Source organism: Coprinopsis cinerea (assembly GCF_000182895.1).
Source record: "Coprinopsis cinerea okayama7#130 chromosome 5 map unlocalized cont3.5, whole genome shotgun sequence".
NCBI classification, from domain to species: Eukaryota; Fungi; Basidiomycota; class Agaricomycetes; order Agaricales; family Psathyrellaceae; genus Coprinopsis; species Coprinopsis cinerea.
The window spans coordinates 3,166,866-3,189,809 of NW_003307540.1; the positions used below are offsets into that span (position 1 = coordinate 3,166,866).

The window sequence follows — 22,944 nt, forward strand, 5'->3', positions numbered from 1 at the left end:
TGCCTCAAGACTGAGCGTTACTTTGAGCATTGCTTTGAGCTCTCGACGCTAACTACACTGCTTGGTCTACACTAAAAACTTCGACTCTTGCTCCTCCGAGTCACCAGTATCGAGGACGGTACGCATTGGTAGCTTGGTCTCATGTCGCTGATCTTCCGCCTCCAGCCCTGCTTCACCTCAAGGTTCTCAATGTCTTAATCTCCCTTCACCGTTACGGTTCGGTATATGGCTCGAAGACTGCGGGGGATCCTGGGGAAGGTGGGGGGAGATACGCGCCATTACGCGGCGGGTGATGCTCTCCCTTTCCTCGTGCTCCCTTGTCGTGGGTCCCTGGGCTTAAGACCCGGAGAGCTTTCTCCGGTGTCGAACCAAAGCACGTTAAATCAGAGGTGGTCTGATGGATTGGTGAGCGGGTTATTTGATTTGGTCTGTTGGCTGATTGGAGGGTTCTTCTCCCAGGCGTTCGTGAACTGGTCTCCCGGGTCCGGCAAGGCCTCGAGATTCTCTACGTCTTCGAGTGCTCATTATCTTTCCACCTCTGGTACGTCTCTCACCTCAGTCATCTTTTCTGACCGATTTTTCCAGGGATCTGTGCTCTCTCTTCGCGCCGAGGTACACCTCTCGGAGGAGGCAGGTGGGTGTGACGACTCGGAGGCCCGGGGTCCTCTGAATCGTGAGTGCGTGAGGTACGTCCATGGTGTGTTGACCTTCGTGCCTTGTCAACAGACACTCTGAGTGAGCGAGGAGCCACCGAGGGTCCTATCCTGCGAACCTCAAGCATCGAGCAACAGTGGCCTGAAAACTGCAAGAGACCGTGAGTGAGGGAGCTTGGGATGATGTGAGACCCTGAGGTCGAGATGGTGCGAGAAACTCGAAGAACTTTGGTCGTGAGGCTCTGAGCTGCACGATGAACGTTGAACTCTAAGGGCTTCTGAGTTGATAGCTCTGTCTCGGCCTGAGCTTTCGTGAGGATCGTGAGGTTGTAAGGTTGGGTTGCGAGGTATGTGAAGATGAGCCCAGTGGTGCCTCCATCTCGTAAGACTTGAAGACCGAAAGGCCAACAGAACAGACCTGAGCTCGAAGCCTCAGTGAAGCCTCAGTTAAGACTTGAAGCTTGAAGACTTGGAAGTGTGATCGCTCGGTGTGACGACCTTTTCAAGTCCAGAGGTCAGAACTCGACCTCTTCGGGGTGACCGAACGTTGTGAGAGACGACCAAGAGTTGTTTTTGAACTTCGAAGTGAGCACTAGGTAGGAGAGTTCGAGAATCAGCAGGAAATGCCAATCCCAGGCCTTCCACGGAAGCGGAAGGACGCCAACTCCCCAAAGCAGGCTCAAAACCCCAGAAACCCCAGGCCAACCCGAACCCAACTGCTGAGTACTGCGTGTTCATAAAAACGAATCACATTCATCTGGGCTCAGGCTCTGCACTAAAAAAACAAAATTAAAACTAAATGTTCGTAGTAGAGTTCGAGAGTTCGTCACAAACACAAAACGTACTACGTATACTGGCATGACATAACATAAGGATTCATCATCGAACGAAAAGGTCGTAAATCGTGGTACTTGTGAAGAAAAAGAAATAGTTCGTAAATCATGGTAGTAAACAAAGAAACAGTTCGTAAGCCGTGGTAAAGAAAGAGATGCTGAAGATGACGAAGAAAAGAAAAAGAAAACTACGTATATGCATAAAAAAGGATGGAAGGCGATTAGAAGAAGTGCACTGTGCTATAGTAGAATAGAATACGGAACGAGGACAGAGGCTCGTAGATGCCGATGGAAGAGATGAGGGGAAAGAAATTAGGATGAAGATGAGAAAGGGGAGGCGAACAAACGTGAATGAACCACGAACACGAACATAGAACATGAAACATGAAGATGATAGTAATAATACAAATGTTTCCATAACCAAAGAAAGAAAGAAAAGAAACAAACTGAGAAAAAGGGCACATACAAATCTGAACGAACGAAACAAAAAAGGTCGGAAAAAAGAAGTCACCATAAAACCCGAAAAACACGATTTTCAAACGAAAAGAACGACAGAAAAACAAAAAAAAAAAGGGGGGGGGGAACACAGTCTAAGGGACATCTCACCAACCCAACCCGAGCCAGCATCCCCCTCTCCACCCTCCTCATTCGCCTACCGATCAAAGAACAACCCAGCAACAGCAACACCCCCACTCCCCGCCACACCACCAGCCACCGTTTGAGTCGTCAAAGCGGGCGGAGGAGGCGGAGGCGTAGGACTCCTCAAACCCCACCCCAACAGCACCTGTTCCTCCTGTCCATCATACGAACTTGAACTTGGACTACCACCCAAATCGAACCCCAACCACCCAGCTTCAGAACTCCCAGTTCCGACTCTCCAGGGGGCTGTTATGGGTTGCTGGCGTCGAAGGGGCTGGGTGTGAGACTGTGCATGAGATTGAGGTTGAGATTGAGATTGACGTTGGGATTGATACGGAGATTGCGACTGGGACTGCTGAGATTGAGATAAAGGCAGAGGCAAAGGCGAAGGAAGCACAACAACCGTCCTCGAAAGCTGAATCGTCTCTGGCGCCGTCGTCGTCGCGGTAGCCGAAGTCGTCGCAGTACCATGCGTACTCGTCGTACTGACCGCATCCAAATTGGAAATCGCATCCGCATCGTTATAGTTACCGTTCTCGGTAGCGTTGTCAGTGGAGGTAGAACCCCCAACCTCCCGCGGGTGATTCGCCCTCCAGGTATCGCGGCTCCCACCAATACCACTACCCCCACCATTCCAACCACCGCCCAACCCGAACCCCCACCACCCGTGCTGTTGCTGCTGCCTCCTCAACCGCTGCCTCTCGCGCTCCCAAGCACCCAGCACCTGCTGCTGGTAGAATGACATTGGCTGAGGCTGCGGGTGCGTCATCTCGATGGAGCGCGTCGTCGTCGTTCCGGTAGGTAGTGGTTCGTCCGTTGGTCCGGTAGGTCTGTCGTTTGTTGTCTGAGTAGGTCTGTCGGTTGTTGGCCCGGTAGGTCTATCGTCCGTCGTTAGAGTAGGTCTGTCGTCTGTTGTCGCAGTACGCCCGACGTCCATCGCTAGAGTAGGCCTATCGTCGTCTGCTGTTCCAGTAGCTCTGTCATCCACCGACCCAGCAGGCCTCCGAGCCCCACCCACCCTCAACGTCCCCATCACCACATTCCTATCCGCATCCAAGTTCCCATCCTCCTGCCCCGCATTCAAGTCCACATCTTCCAAAGGACGACGAGGAAGAGGTAAGAACGGCTCAGGCGACGACGTAAACTGCCGATCAAACAACGGCGGTGCAATCATAACATGGCTCAACCTTTGCTGCCATTCCCGGTCAAAATCCGTCCTCGTCACCACTTCCCTCGCCCCCGCACTTGCACTCGTATTCGCAGTCGAAGACCCAATGGTACTTGACGCACTCCCATCCTCAATATTCACCTCCCGTCCTCCCCTCAAACCCCTAGTAATTCCCAACCCCAAAACCTCATCGAAATTCACCCTCTGATCATGATCATCATCGTCACTGCTCCCACTCGAAACAGAAGCACGCCACGGCCGTCGAGTGCGGGGCGAAGACGGCGCAAACGTCGGCGACGAGAGTGGGGAATTAGGCTCGGTAGGGACGACGACAGGCGAATTCGGCTCCGTAGGGACAACAGGTAAATTCATCTCCGTCTCAACCCGCGGTTTAGGATACAACTGAGCCGTAGGATCCACGAATGCCGTTACTGCATTTGAGAAAAAGGTGTATAGTTCCAACGGGGGTTCGGGTGGAGGTTGGTAGAACTGCGTTGTCGAGGAGGGGGAGGAAGATGATGAACTTGCAGAGGCGGATGATGATGATGATGATGGATCGGTTATAGGACACGGCTGTGCGTTCAAATCGGACGACTGTTGCTGATACGAACTCCGGGTCCGCGACGACGACGACGAAGTGGACGGTGCTCCACCCCAGTACGGCGGACCATCCGGACCCACCAAGCCCCTCTGCTGCTGCCGCTGTCTCCACCGCCTCGCCAACCCCTTCCTCCTCCCCTCCGCCATCCGCTCACAAAACCTCCACCTAGTCCCCAACGGATTCCCACAAACCACACACCCAATCCCCTCCTTCACACACCCACACGCACTCGTCTCGAAGCGCACCCCGACATACGGATGGAAGTACTCACTCGCAAGAGGTACGACCACGTCCGTCGCCGGCGACCGTGCGGTGTACGTCCTCGTCGCATGCTGTGCCGACGGGGCACAGGTCGCTGCGAAATGTACATACGCCCCGCAACCGTTGTTTGATTTCTTTGATCCACCATTCCTCGAACTGGATCCTGGTTTGGGCGGGGTAACGGGGAGCAACGAGGGTTTGAACGGCGTCGAGGAGGATGGATAAGTGGAGTCCACATCGACTTCAGCTCCACACACGAGAATATACGTCGGATTCTCATCATCAACGTCCAGTTCCTCGACCCACCGCGAATAAGAAGGATACTGGTGCTGATGCGACGTAAACGCACGGTGGTGCCGGTCAAGCATGTCGCTCTGGCCATACGCAAAGCTATACGGCCTATTTTCCTCGTCCGAATCCGAGTCCTCCAAAAACAAAGGCGGTCGGCCAAAGTTCCGGGGAAGGACTGGCGGGTTGTGGTGGATAGAGTTCCGGTCTAGTCGTAGAGCACCCCGGCGTCGCAGTCTGGAAGCCTCGCCGGTGCGCACGAGGTCGGAGAGGACAATCGAGTCGTCAGCGTCGGTGATAGCGGGCTGCGAAGTCATGCTCGACGAGCTGGACGATGCTGAAGACCTTCTCCGTCGTCTGAGTACAAAGCCTGCGTCGTTTTGCATAGGATTGAAATGAATAGACAGTCAGCTGCCCGTTGCAGCTGGTCAAGTCGTAAGTCTAGACGTAATATAAACGTGTTAGTGATGAAACAAAACTGAATAGAATGTGTTAGATACCGCAGATGATAAGTATAGTCGCCCAGACGATCGAGGATAATGGAAAACGAAAATGGTTGGTGGAGGAACGGAACCAAACCCTGAACATGCCTCCCCCTCATGCAAGTCTATCCCCTGCTTATGTCATCGCGTGGCAGTGCACATCAGGGGCGGTGCCAAAAAAGAAACAACTCCACTTTGAAGGTGCTACCAGGGTTCGAACCTGGGTTTCGGGAATTTGAGTTCATAGTCAAAATCCCGAGTGATAACCACTACACTATAGCACCACTGTCCATTGAGTCTCGGCCTGGCTGCCAGATGCCGCCGTGCTTCCATTCTACCGGGGAACGGCCTTCCGCAATAAAAAGACAGTGATCCAGATTTTAGGAGCTGCACTATGTGCTGGGAAAAAAGAAAGTTATGTATAGGGTTACCTACGAAGGCGCTACCAGGGTTCGAACCTGGGTTTCGGGAATTCCAGACCACAGTCAAAATCCCGAGTGATAACCACTACACTATAGCGCCCATGGGAGATTTGCTGGAACGTTGCACTACATTCACGTTGCCACTTAGTTATCCCTTGAATCTGACGCGAGATTCATGATCGGACTGACTTTTTCTTTATGTCCCTTTAGTCAAACCCAGGCAGCCATAGTCACATTGAGCTAATGGCTATCGAGGCTAACGTGCTATGTGCTTCTTTCAAACAAGCTCCCTGTTTTCCTCTCAGGCACTGGAACTCGACTTCTCTCAACGTTCTGTGACTCACCTCTACTCACTCACTAACTGCTCTTCCATTCCGAACGAAGACTCGCGCTGGACACTAGCTGTGAGTGGCGCTGGTGTATTCGGTGTACCGCTACTCTCGCGCAATGCGCAGCCTAGGGAAGATTCAAGAACTCAGATGGTACGGATTTTCTGTCACGATGATCGTCACAACCTCACTCTGAATCGTATTCTGATTCCGATTGATGATCCTCGAATTAAAGTTCCTTTTGTTGCTCAGTCTAGATCTGACGGTCGAGGGCTGATGTAGTGACAATCGCTGATGTACTGGTAACGGCTGTACTCCGACTTGACTCTTGCCTCGACTCATTCGCACTGCGCAGATCTTCCGCAGTAGTCTGCACGGGTGACGCGCATAGACGGATGAACCATTGAAGATGACCTTTACAGGAGGAATACTCATACAGGTGGAAGAACTATCAGTCTTATGTACGAACAAGTTCCATCATCCAGGAGATGGTCGTCGTCAATCTCCGAATATGAGGGGACCCCCGAATCAATTGCCACGAGTAGCAGAACCTCACCTGGCACTTGCTCACTTACCCGCTCAATCAGTCCAACGTGCATCATCAGCCTTTGTTCAGAAACCGGCCGCCTGAAACCAAGTCGAAAAACCGTTAATCATTACCCCTTCCTTCCATCCAACTCCCATCTTCATCGATATCCAATGATCCTGATATATCCATAGTCCCTAAGGTTTACTCTCGTCGCTACGCCGACGATGATTTGCTAGGCTCGTTGATATGTACGTTGATTTGCTCTCGAAGGGTTGATAAGTGCGTTGATTTATCTACTATCCACATAACCGCGCTGATCTATCCACATCGCTACCTACTAGGCGCATACAGAACTCACTACCGCCCACCCTAGACTTTGTTTGCCCAAAACCAGTACCTCCCTTGTTCTCTTTCCGTTCATTCTATACCCATACCATACGACGTTGTAGTGACACCCACCACACCTCGGGGGTCCCGGTAAGTCACAACCTCATGAAACACTTGCACTATGCGGTACCGTCTGGCAAGAGAACGCCAACGCCAACAATTTACACCCGTTGCTGTTGAGAGCCCCGGCCCCCCATCTTCCATATTTCTTTCTAGAACATGGCTGCGTACAATACACCAGTGCATCTGCCCAAAACGGATGCATATTAAGCGGTGCTCTGCCCTTTGATGGGACGCGGACGTTGGGCGCTCATCGGACTTTGGCGGCTGACAGGACAAAGTGTGGCGCAAAGTACTCAGTGGGACGCGCCTGGCTGAGGCTCTCCCACAAGTCGTTGCTGCTGCGCATCACGAATTCGGGTTAGACCTTCATCGCATTGAGTTTCTTTACAGCTTTTGCATACCACGCGCCTTAGCTTTTTGTCTTGTCATGGGAATGGAGGAAGCGAGTGTGGAATTCGAGAGAGAGATAGCTTCCTACATCGCCTCGATTTCTTGGGCGAAGAGGGTCGTCGCGTTTTGCCTCGATTTACTCAATTCGCGCGGTGCAACACCAACGCCGAGCGAACATTTCCCATTCTCAGTGTCGGTACGTCGGTGAACGAAGCGTCGAAATCACCTGCGCCCGGACTCAAAATTCGCTTTCACCTCTTTGAGAAAACAACAAATAGTAAGAAAAAGAGAATCCCCTTTCAAACAGCCTATTCGAACTTCGAAGACGATGTTCGGAGGATAGGATCCAAACTTTCAATCATCGGTAGTCATAGTGCACCAATACACCGCATCATGAATATACGTCCATCATCATCCTGATTAGTCTATTCTTCCATAGGTCTTTCCAAGAGTTCCTTCCTAACACCACTGCCACCTATCAAAACCCAAAACGAGGGGACAATACTTTATTTAGAAACCGTTATACTCCTCGCCTACGCCCGAATTTCAAAAACTCCAAATAAGGACGACGGACGATTGATTGTGCACCCACTAGTACTAATATCCCAAAGCAGCGAATTTCGAATCTTGAGAGTTGCAGTGCAGTGCCACTCGTCTCTTGTAGGTCGCGAGCTAGAACCAGATCGAGTCAATAGAGTAGCCTTGGGACGGTAAATACTGCCGTCCGATGAAAGGATTTAAATACGAGTGGGATTTGTTGGAGGAATGGGCAATCCGGTGTCGAGGTTTCTCACTTTCCTCGATCGAACAGCCAAGCTTTGCCACATTCCATCCCGCATCTCGCATCTCGCATTTCCTATCTCACATCCCAAAGCTTCCACATTCTTCCGTTTAACACACCCCCTCGTTGAATCTTTACGATCGACTCCGAAGCCCTTACAAAGGAAAAAAGAAAAAATGGACCAATTCCAGATTTCGAAACAGGTCGCTGAACAGTGGAGAGCCGAGTCGGACGAGACGAGGCGGATGTACATCCAGCAGACGATGCAAGCCCAGGCTACCGGACGCTACCCCACTCCCCATCCTAATCCTAATTCGCGGTACCACCACCACCCCTCTCGTCCCTCTCCCCCTTCCGGACAGTGGCTTGAAGGACAAGGCCAAGGACAAGGGTTCCCACCCTCCCAACCCCTCGCGAGCGCTTCCCGCCGTTATCACGATCAGACGCCCAGTGCCAGTCCCAGTCCCAATTCCGATCCCGAATCAGAATCAGAATCAGCGGTACTAGACCCGTACACCCTCTTCGACAAAATCTCCTCCTACCCACCAGGCTTCGCACCTCCCAACGGGGAAGGGCTCCCCACCCCTCCGCCCGCCCCTCCGCACGACGCTACGGTGGCGATGGGTCGGTATCCCGAATTTCACTATAACCACCAGAACCAGTATCAGCAGCAGCAACAGCAACGTCATCCTGCGTATGCAGGAGCGCAGAGCCCACATTACCCTTCTGTGGGCTCGCATTGTCCGTCGGTAGGCTCAGCATACTACCACCCCAGCTCCTCCCATGCCCATACCCATGCCCACTCCCATTACTATTCCAGCAGCGGTTCCCCCTCCCCAAAGTCGAGCGGCTCGTCATCGTCATCGACGCATACACGCTCTGGCACGCGGCGCAGCAGCCCCTAGGAGGATCAATGATGCATCATGGTAGTGGTAGTGGTGGCCATTCGAGGAGTAGAAGTGGTAGTGGATGCCCCTCCCCGAGTCGATGCATGGAGATGTGAGAGGGTTGGGGAATTGAGTAGGAGGTTGGTTGCTTATAACTATTTATTGCTGGTGGATGGCTCAGCTTTCGTCGATCGTGAGCTTGACTTTGATGTCATCGTACGTTCCAAACGGACAACTAAAATGGATTCGATTATGGACTCTATCTATAGTACTTCTCCTCCTTGTACCTAATAGCAGCTATGGCTAATGGACAACTCGACGGACAATCTGAATTGCTGTACTTGCTGTAATATGCCCTCTTAATGCACTTCGATTATCCGATATCTCGAGCTCCGGCGCTTAGATTAGCGCTTCTGAATCAGTCCAATATGGCTTATCACACAAGCGCTTCATGTAAACTCCCAAAGCAATCCCGACGAAAGTCAACAATCCCAAAAGAAAGAACATTTATACAAGCATCGATACTGTAAAATTAACACAAATTTACACTACAAGAGTAAGAGATAACAGAGGACAACAGGCGAAAGCAACGAAAGCAACGAAAAGACCAAGAAGACTCCAGGCTCTACAGCATGTGCATCATCGACGGTCAATAGCAACATCAGCCTGCCAAACATCTTCAAACGTATTATGGAACCCAACAAGAACCAGGTGCTCGAATTGAATACCAGCAGGGCTGATAGCGTATTCCACCGCGTCCGGGCGCTCATTGCGGGCATGCTACAACAGCACTATGTCAGACACAGTCATACGAAGTAGAAAATGGGAGAAGACGTGCCTCAACGAAACGCGCAAAGTTCTGGGCGATCAGAGCGGCAAGTTGGGCTCGAGTGATGTGTCCACTCCCCGTAACCACGTTGATGACTCGGTAAAAGTCGAGGTGGGTGTATCCAGGCCACTAAAAACGACTTCATATCAGAATACCATTCGAAAAAGAGGTGGGCGGGAGAAACATACCATAATCCGTAGAGTCACAGACTTCAAGCCGGTACTCGCAAACACAGGCTCATTAGCGCCCGCCAGCATCTGGCCAAGCGCAGAGATACTCCGCGCCGAAAGCTCGCGCATCGGTACACCCTGCTTCGAGAATCCAATGTAGTCGAACGAGATAGCGGGGAGGTGGCGGTAATCTGTGGCAGTCGCCTGCCTCCACTTCGAGGGAGGCACGTAGGGCTTCTGAGGGAGCCACCGCCGGAAGGGAGACTCGAACTTGTGCGACGCGGTGATGAGCGCTCCGGAGAGCGAGCTGTACGAGGAGTATTGGGCGGAGGTGACTGGAATGTGGAGAGGGTTAACGTGGGCCATTATGTCGCGTGCTCAGAAAGAGGGAGGTGGTTTCGAGCTTGGGATTTGGGAGTTGCGTTGGGATGCAGAACATACCTTCATCTCGCAGAGCTTAAAACCAAAGTCGAATTCTTTCAATTCTTTCACCATCTTTGAGCACCGTAGTGAAGGACGTAGTGTACTTTAGATTCTTTGGAGGGCCCATTGAGCTTGCACCCCTTCAAAGGGGGAGGACACAGAGCAGGAGTGTGTAGCCATAGAGCCTCCAGCACCAAAGAACCTTAGCGATCCGGAGAACCTTTGTGAACCTTTGTCGATTCTGATTAGCTAAGAACCGATATGAGATAATCCCCTTTGAGTCTCTCGTTGACCCCCTTTGAAGGTGAACACGTTGTGGGCCGTCCGATCGAGTTGTCCACGAGTAAGCAAAGCAAGCAGGCCATGTGTCGCCTGTGAAGCCGTCGCCAAGCCACTGCCCCCCTTTGAGAGTTAGACCTAGGGAGATATAGCCACCAGAAGCGTTTTCTGCCATTTCGAACGCCGACATCACCACCGAAAAGCAAGGGCGCAGATTGCACGCCAGAGGACAAGCCACGAGGAGACCAGTAAGCAAGTTCGTTGAAATCGGAGAGCAGGACGACATCGCGCAAGATCGAGTGATTCAAAGTCCAGAGTAAAGCTAGTACAGTCAAGCAAGGAGTCAATGAAGCCTGAATTATCGGATAAATTCAAGAATCGACGCAACGACAGAGAGGAAAAGGTGCAAAGTCGAACCCCGAGTGACACGGAGACGCCCGCTGGCCAAATGAAGAATGGCGCCGCTCGAAATTGGTGATCCGAGCCCCTATCGGTCTGATCTACCTCATCGTCCCCTTCAAGCCTCAGCGCTCCGTGAGCGTCTTCGGCAGATAACGTTAGTCCATAGAGCCCCCATTGTGCAATGGACCCATGGTCTATGTCGCTGTCCATGATTATGAATCCAATTGCAAGCTGGGGCTCGTATAGCTTGAATAAGCTGTGGCGCGATCCATCATCTCAGTTGAAGAGCGCTGGCGCTCGAACGTTAACATGCTTCTATCTACGCATCTGGTAACGCGGTTGTGTGTCATTTAGTGGTGATTTTGGTAAACACGTTGCGCCGCCTACCACTCGCAAGGGTGAAATAGTGCTCGCAAAGGTGAATGTGATCATCGGCGGAGACAGCTTCGTGTTTCAAGGGCGATGGTTTCTCCGCCCCGTGAAGCCCCTCAAGGCAAACAACACGATATTTATGGCATAGATGCTGTTAAACGCTGTAGATGTGTAAGCCTGGGCTTTGTAATTCAAGAGCTATAAAAGCATTATTTAACCCAGAGACTGCTCCTCATCCCCAATCCTTCATCGTCTATCAACTCCTAGTCTAATCAACCAAGCCGACAAGAATGATCACCCTCTACGACTCCCGCCTCACACACCTCCAAGCCGCCAACCCCACAACCTGGAAAGCGCGCTTCGTTCTCAACTACAAAAACCTTCCCTACAAAACCGAATGGACACCCTACCATGACATCGCCTCCGTCTACCACAAACACAACCTACAACCCGTCTGCAGTCGTACAGACCCCTCGACTGGAAAAGAAGAACCTTACTACACCATCCCCGTGATTTTCGACGACTCCACAGGAAAGGCCATAGCCGACTCTCTCGAGATCGCAAAGTACCTCGACGAAACCTATCCTGATACACCCAAAGTGGTGCCAGAGACGGGCGAGGACGGGGTAGACGCAAAGCAGCAAGTGGACACGTTCATGGGCGTGATGTACGGCGCCCTCGGGCCTTTGGTCCTCCCAGTCTTCCAACAATCGTACCAACACGTCGAGGAGGAGAGTAAACCCTTCTTTGCGGAAGCGCGGACGAAGGATTTTGGTGCGTGGTTTGGGAACCCGAAGTCCCTCCTCGACCTACTCCCCCTGAAGAAAGAGGATGAGGATAAGGGGTGGGAGGCGGCTGAGAAGACGTTTGCTGGGCTTGATGCGAGGGTTCCGGGGAGGGGAAAAGAAGTGGGCTGGTACTTGGGTGGTGAAAGCCCGACGTTCGTGGATTTCGTGTTGGGTGGTTTCTTGATTTATTTGAAGAGTATTTACGGAGAGGAGAGTGAGGGGTGGAAGAGGATCGTTGGGTGGAATGAGGGGAAGTGGGGTGCGTTTTTGGATAAGTTGAGCGCGTATCAGGCTGTTCATTAGGTTGAGAGAGAAATTGTCGTCCACCAAGTTGTATGTATGATCGAGCGTCTTGTGAGCACTAATATTATTAGTCGCCTCGAATACACCGGCTTCCTCCCTCTAAACTCCCCCTACTCTCTCGCCCAGCTTCGTCGGCCTGACACGACCCCTAGTCATAGTCAACACCGTGGAGGACATATTCAGCCTGAGTGATCCGGACGCGTGCATGAACCTGAGCGTCTGCATGCGGGCTGGGTATCCAGTTTCTCGGATACATACTTCATTTCGATTCAGTACTGTCTGCATCGGGATTCATGACTCGGATCGGAAGAGTAGAGGCCGACTTCAAATGAGTTGCAACAGAAAAGCCGGTCAGAAACATCACTCAATCACTGCGCCGCAGTTCTTGGAACAACCTACTATGTCGAATGAAACTGGCTCCGAAGTCTTCAAGCTTCAAGCTTCAAGGTCCAACCGCTTGCGAATTCCTCCGGCACGGCCAGCTTCCGCACGTCTTTGACGTGCTGCGGCACTCACGAGACAAGTCGTCTGACCCTAAACACCCAGAGTGTTGTGCTGCGCAAAGAGGCGCCTTAGTCAGGACACCTATTTCAGGCTTCCGGCTCAGGGAATAATGCGAATCGGGTGCAACGGGGGTTCTCAAATAGCTTTCTAGAACTTAGAAACGTCTTGAACGGCATATCACAGAATCCGAGGAACACACATTTGAACCCCGTATAATTTACTATAAAGAGACCATACAGAGCTCAACGTAAAACTATCCAACATTCACAGCTCGAACCACTCCAATCCCACATCTCCGTGACACACCCGCACACAATGATAACCCTCTACGACTCCCCCTGCACCCTCCCCATCAAAGCCAGCTCTCCCAACACCTGGAAAGCCCGTTTCGTCCTAAACTACAAACGCCTCCCCTACAAAACCGAGTGGGTGGCGTACCACGACATCGCCTCCGTCTACACCAAGCACGGGTTGTCGGCCGTTTGCAAGCGCCTCGACGGAGAGGAATTTTACTATTCCCTCCCTGTCATTTACGATAGCACTACGGGAAAGGCGATCGCTGACTCGCTCCAGATTGCGAAATACCTGGACGAGCAGTACCCTGATACCCCTCGGGTCTTTGGTGCTTCCAAGGCCAATGTCGATGAAGGTGAAGGTGTCCGAGATGAAGGTGTTGACGTCGACGTCGGCGTCGACGAAGCCATACTGAATAAAGCAGAAGAGTTTACAAACCTCACAATGTCACTCTTCCTCCCCGTCTTCCCTCTCCTCTTCAAACAAGCATACAAACATATCGAACCAGCGAGCCGACCCTTCTTCTCCTCCGCACGCCTCAAAGACCTCGCACCCTTCTACTCCGGGCCAGGACTTTCCTCCCTCGACGAACTCAAAATTTCCGAAGAGCAGGCTATCGGAGCTTGGAAACAGCTGGAGGTCAACCTTTTCAAGGGACTCGACGCGCGAGTACAATCACCTGGAAATGGAAAGGGAGAGGGAGAGGAAAGGCTTGTAGGCTGGTGCAGGGGTGGTGATAAACCTACATTCGAGGATTTTGTCCTCGGCGGGATGCTGATTTTTGTTAGGATCGCGTATGGGGAGGAGAGTGCAGAGTGGAAGGGTGTTTCCAAGTGGAACGAAGGGAAGTGGGGTGCCTTTTTGGACAAGTTGGCGCCTTACCAAACTGTCCAGTAATCATGCTTATATTAGTATTCAATCTAAGTGCTTTATGTCAAACTGGCCCGGGATACCTTGGAGACCTTGGGTGTTAGACGTTCAGACCCACCCCCACGGGCGCTTAGTTCCTTTGCAATACATATCCCGATTCGGACTCGAGCTCACGCGCCGTCAGGGTGCTGACCAAAGCCTTCGTCCTCGCCCCATCCTCGTCCCACCCTCCTCGTTAATTTACATAAATCACGATACTGTAATTCAAGTAGACGTCATCTGAATTAGCTTATTACCGACGGTACGAACTTACGGCCGATATAGTAAAAAGCATGGATGCCCCTACGTAGCTACGAATTCGAAACCCCGGGGCCATGACCTCACACCTCCCAGAAAATGACGTCTCCACTCGATATCGATTCAGATACCGCTGCCCTCTGCACGGGGCAGGATTGGTACAGTACTACTATTTCTCCGGTTGTAGTTTTGGTATTTAGGTACCTCCAGTACGCAACTTCCATTCCGTTCCACCTGCAGTACATGGTAGCTATTGGTACATTGGATAGCTACAATGTACTTGTGCAATACTTGTCACTCTAAAACTAAGGACAGAAAGGCGGTATGGTATGGAACCCCGTCAACGTCCTCCGAAGAACGCGCAAGGGTAAAATGAGAACTTCCTTTGATTTTTTGAATGAGAACCGAACACGAAACTTGACGTTGGAACCCAGTTATCAAACGAGAAACCAGGCAAGTTATCAAACGATAAACCCAAGTTATTAAACGACCCCAGTCATCGCCCGAGTAAACCAAGCATGAAATTGACAGAAAAACCTGGTATGCAAATAGAGTTCAACGTTGTGTGTGTACATACGTATGGTAGGTAAAGCAGCGCAGTGAATAGGTAAGTATAGGTGGATATAGATAACGATGGGAAGGTAAACCGACGTAACAGTGGCAGGGAGGCAAGTAAGTTGTAACAGTGGATGTGGGAAGGTAACAACAGTGTCAGGCAGGCAGGCAACAGTGGATGTGGGATGTGGGGATATCAAACGAGAGAGATAGCGAGCCAAAAGCGTCAGTCAGACCAGAAAACAGTGACTAATGACCAATGACGTTCGAGAAGCGTACGATGAGAAAAGATATGGGAAAGTGTGGGTGATGACGACGGCGACGGCGATGGTGAGATATGTACGAGTATGTAAGTATGTATGGCAGAACAAACAAATGTGGAAGAAAAAAGCGTCCAAAGTGAATCAGTGAATCAAGGAAGAGAAAGAAAGGAAATAAAGGTAGAGAGAAATAGACTTAAAAGATACTAGTACCATCTTTTCCAAAAAATCAAGAAAAAGAGATATTCGAAATCACCGTGTCCGAGGGTACATCGAATTCGAGAATCCATGGTTCCCATTCCCACTCCCATTCCCTCGACTACTGCTACTGCTTCCTTCCCCACTCCCACTCCCACCACCCCCAACCGAGAACTTCTTATTCCCGGACGAAGAGGCGGCGGCGGCGGCAGCAGCAGCACTCGAACTCGACACAGACAAATCCACCAACCCAGACCTCTCCTGACTCGTAGAATCGTCAGTAGCAACCACCTGCCGAAGTTTAGACGTCTGCTTTGCCGAGGCGCTCGGCGTGGTCATATTACTCTGCAGTGACATATTATCACTCGTCACTCCAGCCGCCGCGCCAAACACGCTTCCCACACCCGCCCCTGCACCGCCGACTGGGGGTAACCCCTCCTCCAGATACCCACTCGCGCGCATACTGTTTCGAGAGGGCACAGACCGGTACCGGCGCTTCGGGGGCGCGTTGATGCTATCGTCGACCTCGTCCATCATCGGCTGCTGCTGCTGTGCGGCGGCTTGGTAGTTCTGCGCCCAGATTTCGCGTTCTTTGCGACGCTGGCGCCGGCGCCGGAGGAAGTAGGCGAGGAGGGCGAGGAGGAGGAGGCCCGCGACGGAGCAGACTATGCCGATGGCGATCGAGAGGCCGGTGCGGGTCGCGGGGGTCGGGCTGGCCTTGGGGGAGGTCGCCTCTTCGCCCGAGGCGAGACGGGTGCGGGTTGTTGTTGTTTCGGTTGATGTTGATGTTGGTCGTACCTCGGTGTCGGTGTCGGGGTCGTCGGTGATTGGGTCATTGGGGTCGTCTTCCTCGTCGACACTGTAATTATTTGAGGGTAGGGATCGTAGTTTGAAATGATGAGATTAAGGTTTTGGGGGGTGATGTGAAAGGGTTGACGTACATGAGCATGTCGACGACGGCGTATGAGCCTCCTGGTGGGACATCTATCACCAGGACGTGCTCGATGTTCTCGAGCCCCGTTACAGACCACAGGACACTTGACTCGACTGTGGTCGCTCCGTCCGTCTCGGGCGGGACCCTGGTATCCTGCAACGAAAGAACCTCAGGAACACCGCCATCTAGCCTGACCTGCGTGCTAATCGTATCAGCCCACAGCGGCGCCATATAGTGTATCCCAGTTCCTATAACACAAACAGCCGCTCCCGATTAGCATCCCCTCGAACCGCCACCCCAGAAGGTAGCCTTTGACGTCGCGACGCACCTGTGAAGCGGAATGTCGCCGATGCAGCCGTGTCTGTTGTGACCATATGATGTCCCCCAGCGTCCATCGGGTTCGGGTCCTCGTTTCTGAACCAGCTGGCTTCGGGGGTGTACACGATATCAGGATCATCGTCGTCGACTCGTCGCTGCGTCTGCGCCTGGGCCAAACCCGCAAACAAGAGGAGGGCGCACAGACATCGTCTTCTCCTACGCAGAAATCCGGTGGGAATAAGTGTCATCACAGGGGGGTCTTCAAGGGGGGGCGTCGTTTCAATTTATCGGATTTCTGGGGGCGTCAGATGCAGCGGCGGGGGATGATTTGCATAGACGGATTTAGAGGAGCATTTAGGGAACGGGCAGGGGCAAAGGAGAGGATGTGAAGCAAAGTTGGCTACAAATAAACCGCACAAGAGCTTGTCCAGAGTGTCATCGGTCACGGGACTTCGGCCCTTGTTTTCCCCGTTGGGTCAAATCAAGCCGCCCAGGGCCGTCCGCTGCAAACCGCGCCCCGAGCCCCCGCCATCCCCGCCCCTGTCTCCTTTCCGCCTCCTTCGTCATGCCTCGTCCAAAGGACTCCTTCAGAGCTTGAAGGTAATCGAAACCACAGGAATGAGGATAGATAACTCGAATGACGCGATAAACCAGGCATCGTGCTCGACGCCACAGGTAAACCGCAACATCCCATATCTCGACCTGGAACATCTTGGCATCCGCATTGGGTAAACACCGCCAAGCTCACAGCCATGGGCGGCTTTCCTTCGTACCACCACCACGATGTCGACGGTCAATATTCATTCTGTGCTTGCGTTTCTGCCTTCTATGAGATTTATCGTCTGCAACTGAAAGCAAATGCTCTGCTTCTTTCATTCTCGGAGGTGTGTCTATGCCAACCCTCGCTGTTACACCGAGATTCTGATATTGAGGATTGAATGCTTTCAGCGCTCTCGCCTCCGTGTTTTTAGTAGGCGACATGAGGTGATGAAACGACAAATGAATTCCATGACGAGCGCTCATCACTGTCAGCGTTATCACACACGCGATAATAATCATGCCTGTCTTTTTGACAGAAGACTACTTCAGCAAGCGCCCAATGTTCAATGTTAGTTCAAGGCTTCTATGACGACAACAACAGATTCTAGCAGATCATGTCATTCCAAAATTCTATTCCAGAATCTTATCGCACCAGGTGTCCAACCGATCTATTGGTTTAGGACATGTCTACTTGATAACCTCGGGAATGTTCTTCATAGAATATGCACTTGCCTCCTCGCAGAGCCAAAGCCAATAAGTTGGCTCTGACGACGCCCTTGTCCCTACGCACTGATCTCAGCCCCCCATGGATCACACCGCTCCCTCCCCAACTGGCCACCCCCACCTCCCAACAGTCATCGAAATCATCTCCACACTAGGTCGAGAACTGCTAGAAGCAAAAGAACGAATCCAGCAGCTCGAACTCGAACTCGCTCTCGGTTCTTGTTCGCGTCCATGTCGCGAGAGCCAGGTCCCCGGGCTCCAGCTGCAGAGGGTTTCCCAGTCCAAACCTGGCTCACAGCTAATACCCGCCACTGGAACTGATCCAAGTTCATCCCGACCGACACCGAGGGTACCGGCACCGACAGCATCCCAACCAACATCGACTGTTCCCGCTTCGTCCCAAACGACAGCGACGTTACCGCTACCAACAACATCCCAACTCGAGAACCTCGAATCCCGCATCCACCAACTCCAAGAAGAACGCGAGACGCTCCTCGAGGAAGGATGGAAGTTAAAGCTCAAAGTTACGAACTTGCAGACGGAGATTGATACCATTCGCGGGATTAAGAGGGTGCGTATGTATTCGTATTGCACAGCGCTTGTTTTTATAATTGTTGGAAGGCCGGGCTGATTGTAGTTGATGGTTTATAGGAAGAACTTGCGGCTCAGGCTCTTTCGTCGAGTCTTCACCGTCAGAACGAGGAAAACGTCAAGCGAAAAACTAGCGATGAACACGATCGCGTGCTCGACCTCGAAGCAACCATCGCCTCACTTAAATCCGACCTCGACGAACGAGACTTCAAGATCTCCGAGTTGAAACAGGCCAACAGCCTCCTGGAACGACGTGGAAAGGTACGTACATACATCATCCCTCTTCGCCCTCCCCTTACCTCCCACCCGCCGCTACTACCCGCCTAGCTTACTCTTTCTAGGCCTGGAGTCTCCAAGACTACCTCCCCATCTTAACCCACCTCCCTAACGTAGCCGGCCGGCCTGGCCCGCGTGGTATGCCCTTGTGCAGCGTTATGGAGAGAGGGGTGTTGGAAGGGGCGTTGAAAGGGGTGCTGGAAGGGATGTTAGCTCAGGTACACATACACCCTCAGACCTCTTCACAACGCACTAAACGAAAACTAACGTACACTCTCCTCTAGCCTGAGAACGACAGAACGAACGGGTATGTACTACGTCCCCTCGCTCCATTCTTACTATGGTACTTACCAAGTTAATCGTCTGCCGCTATCCCGGTTCGAATAATCGTGTGACTTTCTGACACGCGACTACTTCCCACCACATCGACCCACCCTACTTTTCTACTACACCTACCCACCCACTCCTACTACTTACACCTACCACATCGACCACTGGAAGGCTAAACGTCAGCGTCAGCGCTAACGCTAACGCGACGCCCTACCTCTACCTCCCGCGCGCCCTCCTCTGCCTCCCAGGCGAGGCACAGCACAACCTCGCTCTAGCGCCAAAGTATAGGTTCGACGTGGAGGGTGGGGTGTGGATTGGGAGGTCGGGGTTTGAGGGATATTATAATTATGGTGGTGGTTGTTCGATAGGAGATGAATGCTGTTCAGTAGGCCATGGGCGTTGCAGTTGTTCGATAGGCGAGCCAGGTTCCGGTGCTCATGAAGGATCCACAAGAACAAGAAATGAAGAAGGCGGAGGTCATGGACTAAGGTGCCACGGTGGAGATCATGAAATAACGCCAAGTGCTGGCAGAAGCAGGACAGGCGTACACCTATTCTACGACGACACCCAAACGATCTTCTACGGCGGACAATACAAATGCGTGGATGTACGAAACGAGAACCCGCATGGATGCTGGAATCGCTTTATACCCGAGGTACGTGCCCCCATCTTCGACACATTTGCGAAAGTCTGGTGTACTCTTTGGCATTCTGTGGTACACTCTGTGGTACTCAGTGATAAGATAAAGCGTCAGCGCTGACCCAAAGACAACATTCAGGTTGCAGAACAACTGGCTGAAGCTACGATCATCAACTTTCTACACGACTCTGAGACTGTGAATCCCGACTCCGTTACCTCCGAGTCCGAGTCGAAAGAAACCACCCACCAAGCAATGACGACTGAAAGCACCCACCAAGCAATGACGAAAGAACGCACCCACCAAGCAATGACGAATGGGAGCACCCAACAACAAACGATGCCTCCGTACACCCTCCAAAAGGAACCAACGCCGACCTACAAATACACCCTTCTCAAGGAAACATTCGCCTCGATGTACGCTAACGGAGTTCTCAGAGTCGAGTGCATGGTTCTGCAGTGCGTGGGGTATGATGAGGAGCTGTGTCGGCGCATCGTGAAGGAGTTGGACGAGTTGGAAGAGTCGGAGGAGTAGGAGTAGGAGGAGTAGGGGGAGTAGGAGTTGGGGGAGTTAGGAGGAGTTAGGAGGACGGAGTCAAATAGGTATTTTGGGGAACCCGTCTTGTCGACCAGTCTTCTGCATCTGAGTGATCGAGCGCAGAGGGATATACATAGTCACCGAAGAAAGCTCAGATTTAGAACTTCATTGCAGCACCATGATAGTGGCATTATGAACGGGTCAAACATGTAATTAACTCTCAGCTTCTAATGTGCTAAATTAATATTTATCATATCTTCGATGGATGACACGAGTGGATTACAACCATCGGGACAGAGTCTGCTCCAGACGACAAAGACAGGTCACGCCGGGATGAAAACCGGATCTGTTGTTCAACCTGCCATAGCCCAGAGTTGACTTCGTCCGCAAATGGTTTGTAGTAGGCGTCGCGGAGGTTTAGGACGAGTCGGCTGCCGAGGACTGGAGATGCTAACGCAGACAGGAGGACCAGCGGGATTGAAGTGGATTGGACCTGCGGACACGAAAATTGGTTAGACTCTGCCAGTGTCGTCAGCATCTGACTCAAGAAGGATTGCATACCGGTAAGACATCTATCCATGCAAGGAGCGTGAAGATCGATATTATCAAACCCCTGCGGTACAGTCGTCAGAGAGGTTCATGGATCCGACAAAAGGAGAGGTGCTCACAGGAACGGGAATAAGATGCTATCGCGGAGGAGGACGCGGAGGAGGCTTCCATCCGAGAACAGCGGGCGCAAGGCGGCAGCGACTGTGGGTGCTCTCACTATTTCACCCGTCCTAGCGCAACGAGCGCCTCCCCTGGATTGGCGATAAAATCGAAGCCCTTCGACAAGGGCCAAAGAAAAGATGATGCAGTCAAAGGCTATGATGAAGACGAGGTACGCCCAGTACCAAGGGAGGGAGTTCTCCCAGTTGAACATGCACAGATTGAGCTCTCCGATGGACAAGGTCAGAGTGTCATCTGAGGATGAAGATATGGTCAGTCCAACAGGTCCAGGGTAGGAAGACCTGTGAATGAACGACATACGAAAGCTGGACCCCTTGTCGAGCGCTATGATAGTAGTGGATGTTGCCACTTGAGCCAGGAATGTGCAGACGAGCAGGGCCAGGATTTTCTTTGAACGTCGATACATGCACCAGATACGGTGTATGATAATGCCTAAGGACGAGGTTGGACAGTGAGGATAACCGTAGGCATTTAAGGATTGGACGCACCTTGCATCGACCAGAGACCGATCATGCTCAACCAGGTTTGCACTGCTACCCCACTCATACCTGTAAAGTATCAAACACAGTTCGGATGCTGCCAGAGCACGGTTCCTCACATCTTAAAGGGGTAAGCATCTAGCATGAGGCGTTTAAAATCTGGCGGCGTACCCCTGCAAGTATTGAGAATGTCAGTTCAGCGAAAGGTGGTCGAGCAATTTAACGTACTCGAGTAAAGACATCTCCCTTCAGCCATAGCTGGTCTGATGGACGGTTAGAATGTGCCAGCGGTGCGCTGACATGGTAAAGAACTCACAAGCCGTTCCGTGCCTTGGAAGGAGGGAAGTTGAATATCCGGTTCATAACAAAGAGCAATTTCATGTTGTAACGTACAGGAATAACGCGTCACCGGAGTATCGACTCTAGGGGAGGCAAAGATTAGTGCCCAGTGGTAACACGTCACGTTCTCGAGGCGACTCACGAGGATGAACAGGAGCTGGACCACAGAAAACTTCTTTTTCTGTATGGGTAACCACTACGGTGAATGGCTTTCCGAGGTAATCGAAGGAATGTTGCTACCCAAATTAGCTCGACCTGGGGACGTCAGTTTCGGTGAAGACGGGTGATAATCATCAGGGAGCCGCTTACCTCCAGGTCAAGAGTCGTAACTGAATTGAACGAAATAGTTCAGTGCTAAGTAGGTGACGTGGGAGGAGACGGCGGGACTGACTATGGTCATAAAGCGCGATTGAAGTGGCCGCCACTGTCGAGTTAATGTCAGATTTAACAACAAGGCTGGAATAATAGCGGGAGCCGCGGCGCACCTTGCCAGTACCAATGCCCTTGCTTTCCAAGCGCATATTGTAATTTTAAAGCTTCCCAGTCCATCCAATCCAGAGTCGAGAGATCGAAGTTCCGAGGTCAGCTTTGTTCCAGCCAAAGATATTCCAAGGAGCTCATGGACGTGCGGGGACGAAATAAGCGCAGTCCTTCAGGGACCAACGTTAGTATATTATTTATATGTATTGAATATGATGTATATTGAATTACCAGATAGTGCTCCCGCATCCCGGACACGACCACGACGACACCCGATGAACGCAGGAAACCGTCATACATATTCTAGTTACCGGTTCACAGATCGCCGTCGCGCACGCACCCTTTGGAATTTACTTTCCGGGCGAGCGGGGGCGCCACAGCGCTTGAGCACGGCGGACTCGGAGGGTGCTGCCATTCAGTCCACAGCACAGTGGGCAGGCATCCCGTGGGCCGTAACGTCGAAGGGCGGTCATTCAAGCACCAACCATATATTGTGCAAATTCTGTAAGCAGATACTTAGTGGGCGTGTTGGTTGCAGACGTGAGGTGATAGCCGAGTTGACCGAGCGGTTAGTTGGTTTGTTGGTCTACTGGAGTATATATTTCGTGTAATTGCATCACGGCGGTCTCCATTGGAACATTCAACTGAGCAGAGTGGATCGCGTAGCCGAGGAAACATCGTCAGGGGTTGGGTGCGATGAGCATGAAGAAGTGTCAGCCTCTGGGAGCTGGGAGATGTTCGTCGAGCTCTTAGGAGGCGCCAACAAAGACAAAG

The 22,944-nt window shown here is 52.0% G+C and overlaps 9 protein-coding genes and 2 non-coding genes across 11 annotated transcripts; 4 read left to right on the forward strand and 7 right to left on the reverse strand.

The window, feature by feature from the left end:
* Positions 1 to 2,138: 2,138 nt before the first annotated feature.
* On the reverse strand, positions 2,139 to 4,760 carry CC1G_07923 (hypothetical protein; the record flags this gene model as incomplete). Its single annotated transcript, XM_001839156.2, has 1 exon — positions 2,139 to 4,760. One exon carries the CDS (start codon positions 4,758 to 4,760, stop codon positions 2,139 to 2,141), a length of 2,622 nt encoding a protein of 873 aa, XP_001839208.2.
* A 364-nt stretch (positions 4,761 to 5,124) lies between these two features.
* On the reverse strand, positions 5,125 to 5,209 carry CC1G_20129. The gene has a single exon. It is a non-coding gene; the product is annotated as a tRNA-Gln (tRNA).
* A 153-nt stretch (positions 5,210 to 5,362) lies between these two features.
* Positions 5,363 to 5,447, reverse strand: CC1G_20130. The gene has a single exon. It is a non-coding gene; the product is annotated as a tRNA-Gln (tRNA).
* Positions 5,448 to 8,002: 2,555 nt separating this feature from the next.
* Positions 8,003 to 8,829, forward strand: CC1G_07924 (hypothetical protein; the record flags this gene model as incomplete). Its single annotated transcript, XM_001839157.2, has 2 exons — positions 8,003 to 8,575; positions 8,647 to 8,829. 2 exons carry the CDS (start codon positions 8,003 to 8,005, stop codon positions 8,827 to 8,829), a joined length of 756 nt encoding a protein of 251 aa, XP_001839209.2.
* Positions 8,830 to 9,352: 523 nt separating this feature from the next.
* On the reverse strand, positions 9,353 to 10,078 carry CC1G_07925 (hypothetical protein; the record flags this gene model as incomplete). Its single annotated transcript, XM_001839158.2, has 3 exons — positions 9,353 to 9,493; positions 9,558 to 9,671; positions 9,731 to 10,078. 3 exons carry the CDS (start codon positions 10,076 to 10,078, stop codon positions 9,353 to 9,355), a joined length of 603 nt encoding a protein of 200 aa, XP_001839210.2.
* A 1,400-nt stretch (positions 10,079 to 11,478) lies between these two features.
* Positions 11,479 to 12,279, forward strand: CC1G_07927 (hypothetical protein; the record flags this gene model as incomplete). The annotated part of the gene is made up of 1 exon (XM_001839160.1): positions 11,479 to 12,279. The coding sequence occupies one exon, from the start codon at positions 11,479 to 11,481 to the stop codon at positions 12,277 to 12,279; it is 801 nt and encodes a 266-aa protein (XP_001839212.1).
* A 774-nt stretch (positions 12,280 to 13,053) lies between these two features.
* CC1G_07928 (hypothetical protein) lies at positions 13,054 to 13,974 on the forward strand (the record flags this gene model as incomplete). Its single annotated transcript, XM_001839161.2, has 1 exon — positions 13,054 to 13,974. The coding sequence occupies exon 1, from the start codon at positions 13,099 to 13,101 to the stop codon at positions 13,972 to 13,974; it is 876 nt and encodes a 291-aa protein (XP_001839213.1). The 5' UTR covers positions 13,054 to 13,098.
* An 868-nt stretch (positions 13,975 to 14,842) lies between these two features.
* On the reverse strand, positions 14,843 to 16,894 carry CC1G_07929 (hypothetical protein). Its single transcript, XM_001839162.2, has 3 exons — positions 16,520 to 16,894; positions 16,199 to 16,439; positions 14,843 to 16,116 (listed from the first exon to the last, which is right to left on the reverse strand). Exons 1-3 carry the CDS (start codon positions 16,755 to 16,757, stop codon positions 15,312 to 15,314), a joined length of 1,284 nt encoding a protein of 427 aa, XP_001839214.2. The 5' UTR covers positions 16,758 to 16,894; the 3' UTR covers positions 14,843 to 15,311.
* Positions 16,895 to 17,854: 960 nt separating this feature from the next.
* CC1G_07930 (hypothetical protein) lies at positions 17,855 to 20,140 on the forward strand (the record flags this gene model as incomplete). The annotated part of the gene is made up of 6 exons (XM_001839163.2): positions 17,855 to 18,343; positions 18,424 to 18,624; positions 18,705 to 18,857; positions 18,924 to 18,946; positions 19,159 to 19,276; positions 19,748 to 20,140. The coding sequence occupies 6 exons, from the start codon at positions 17,855 to 17,857 to the stop codon at positions 20,138 to 20,140; spliced, it is 1,377 nt and encodes a 458-aa protein (XP_001839215.2).
* Positions 20,141 to 20,393: 253 nt separating this feature from the next.
* CC1G_14730 (hypothetical protein) lies at positions 20,394 to 21,418 on the reverse strand (the record flags this gene model as incomplete). Its single annotated transcript, XM_002911255.1, has 5 exons — positions 20,394 to 20,636; positions 20,705 to 20,756; positions 20,812 to 21,106; positions 21,173 to 21,304; positions 21,361 to 21,418. 5 exons carry the CDS (start codon positions 21,416 to 21,418, stop codon positions 20,394 to 20,396), a joined length of 780 nt encoding a protein of 259 aa, XP_002911301.1.
* An 85-nt stretch (positions 21,419 to 21,503) lies between these two features.
* CC1G_07931 (hypothetical protein) lies at positions 21,504 to 22,211 on the reverse strand (the record flags this gene model as incomplete). Its single annotated transcript, XM_001839164.2, has 8 exons — positions 21,504 to 21,524; positions 21,580 to 21,614; positions 21,668 to 21,681; positions 21,745 to 21,773; positions 21,833 to 21,871; positions 21,931 to 21,945; positions 22,000 to 22,019; positions 22,082 to 22,211. 8 exons carry the CDS (start codon positions 22,209 to 22,211, stop codon positions 21,504 to 21,506), a joined length of 303 nt encoding a protein of 100 aa, XP_001839216.2.
* Positions 22,212 to 22,944: the final 733 nt, after the last annotated feature.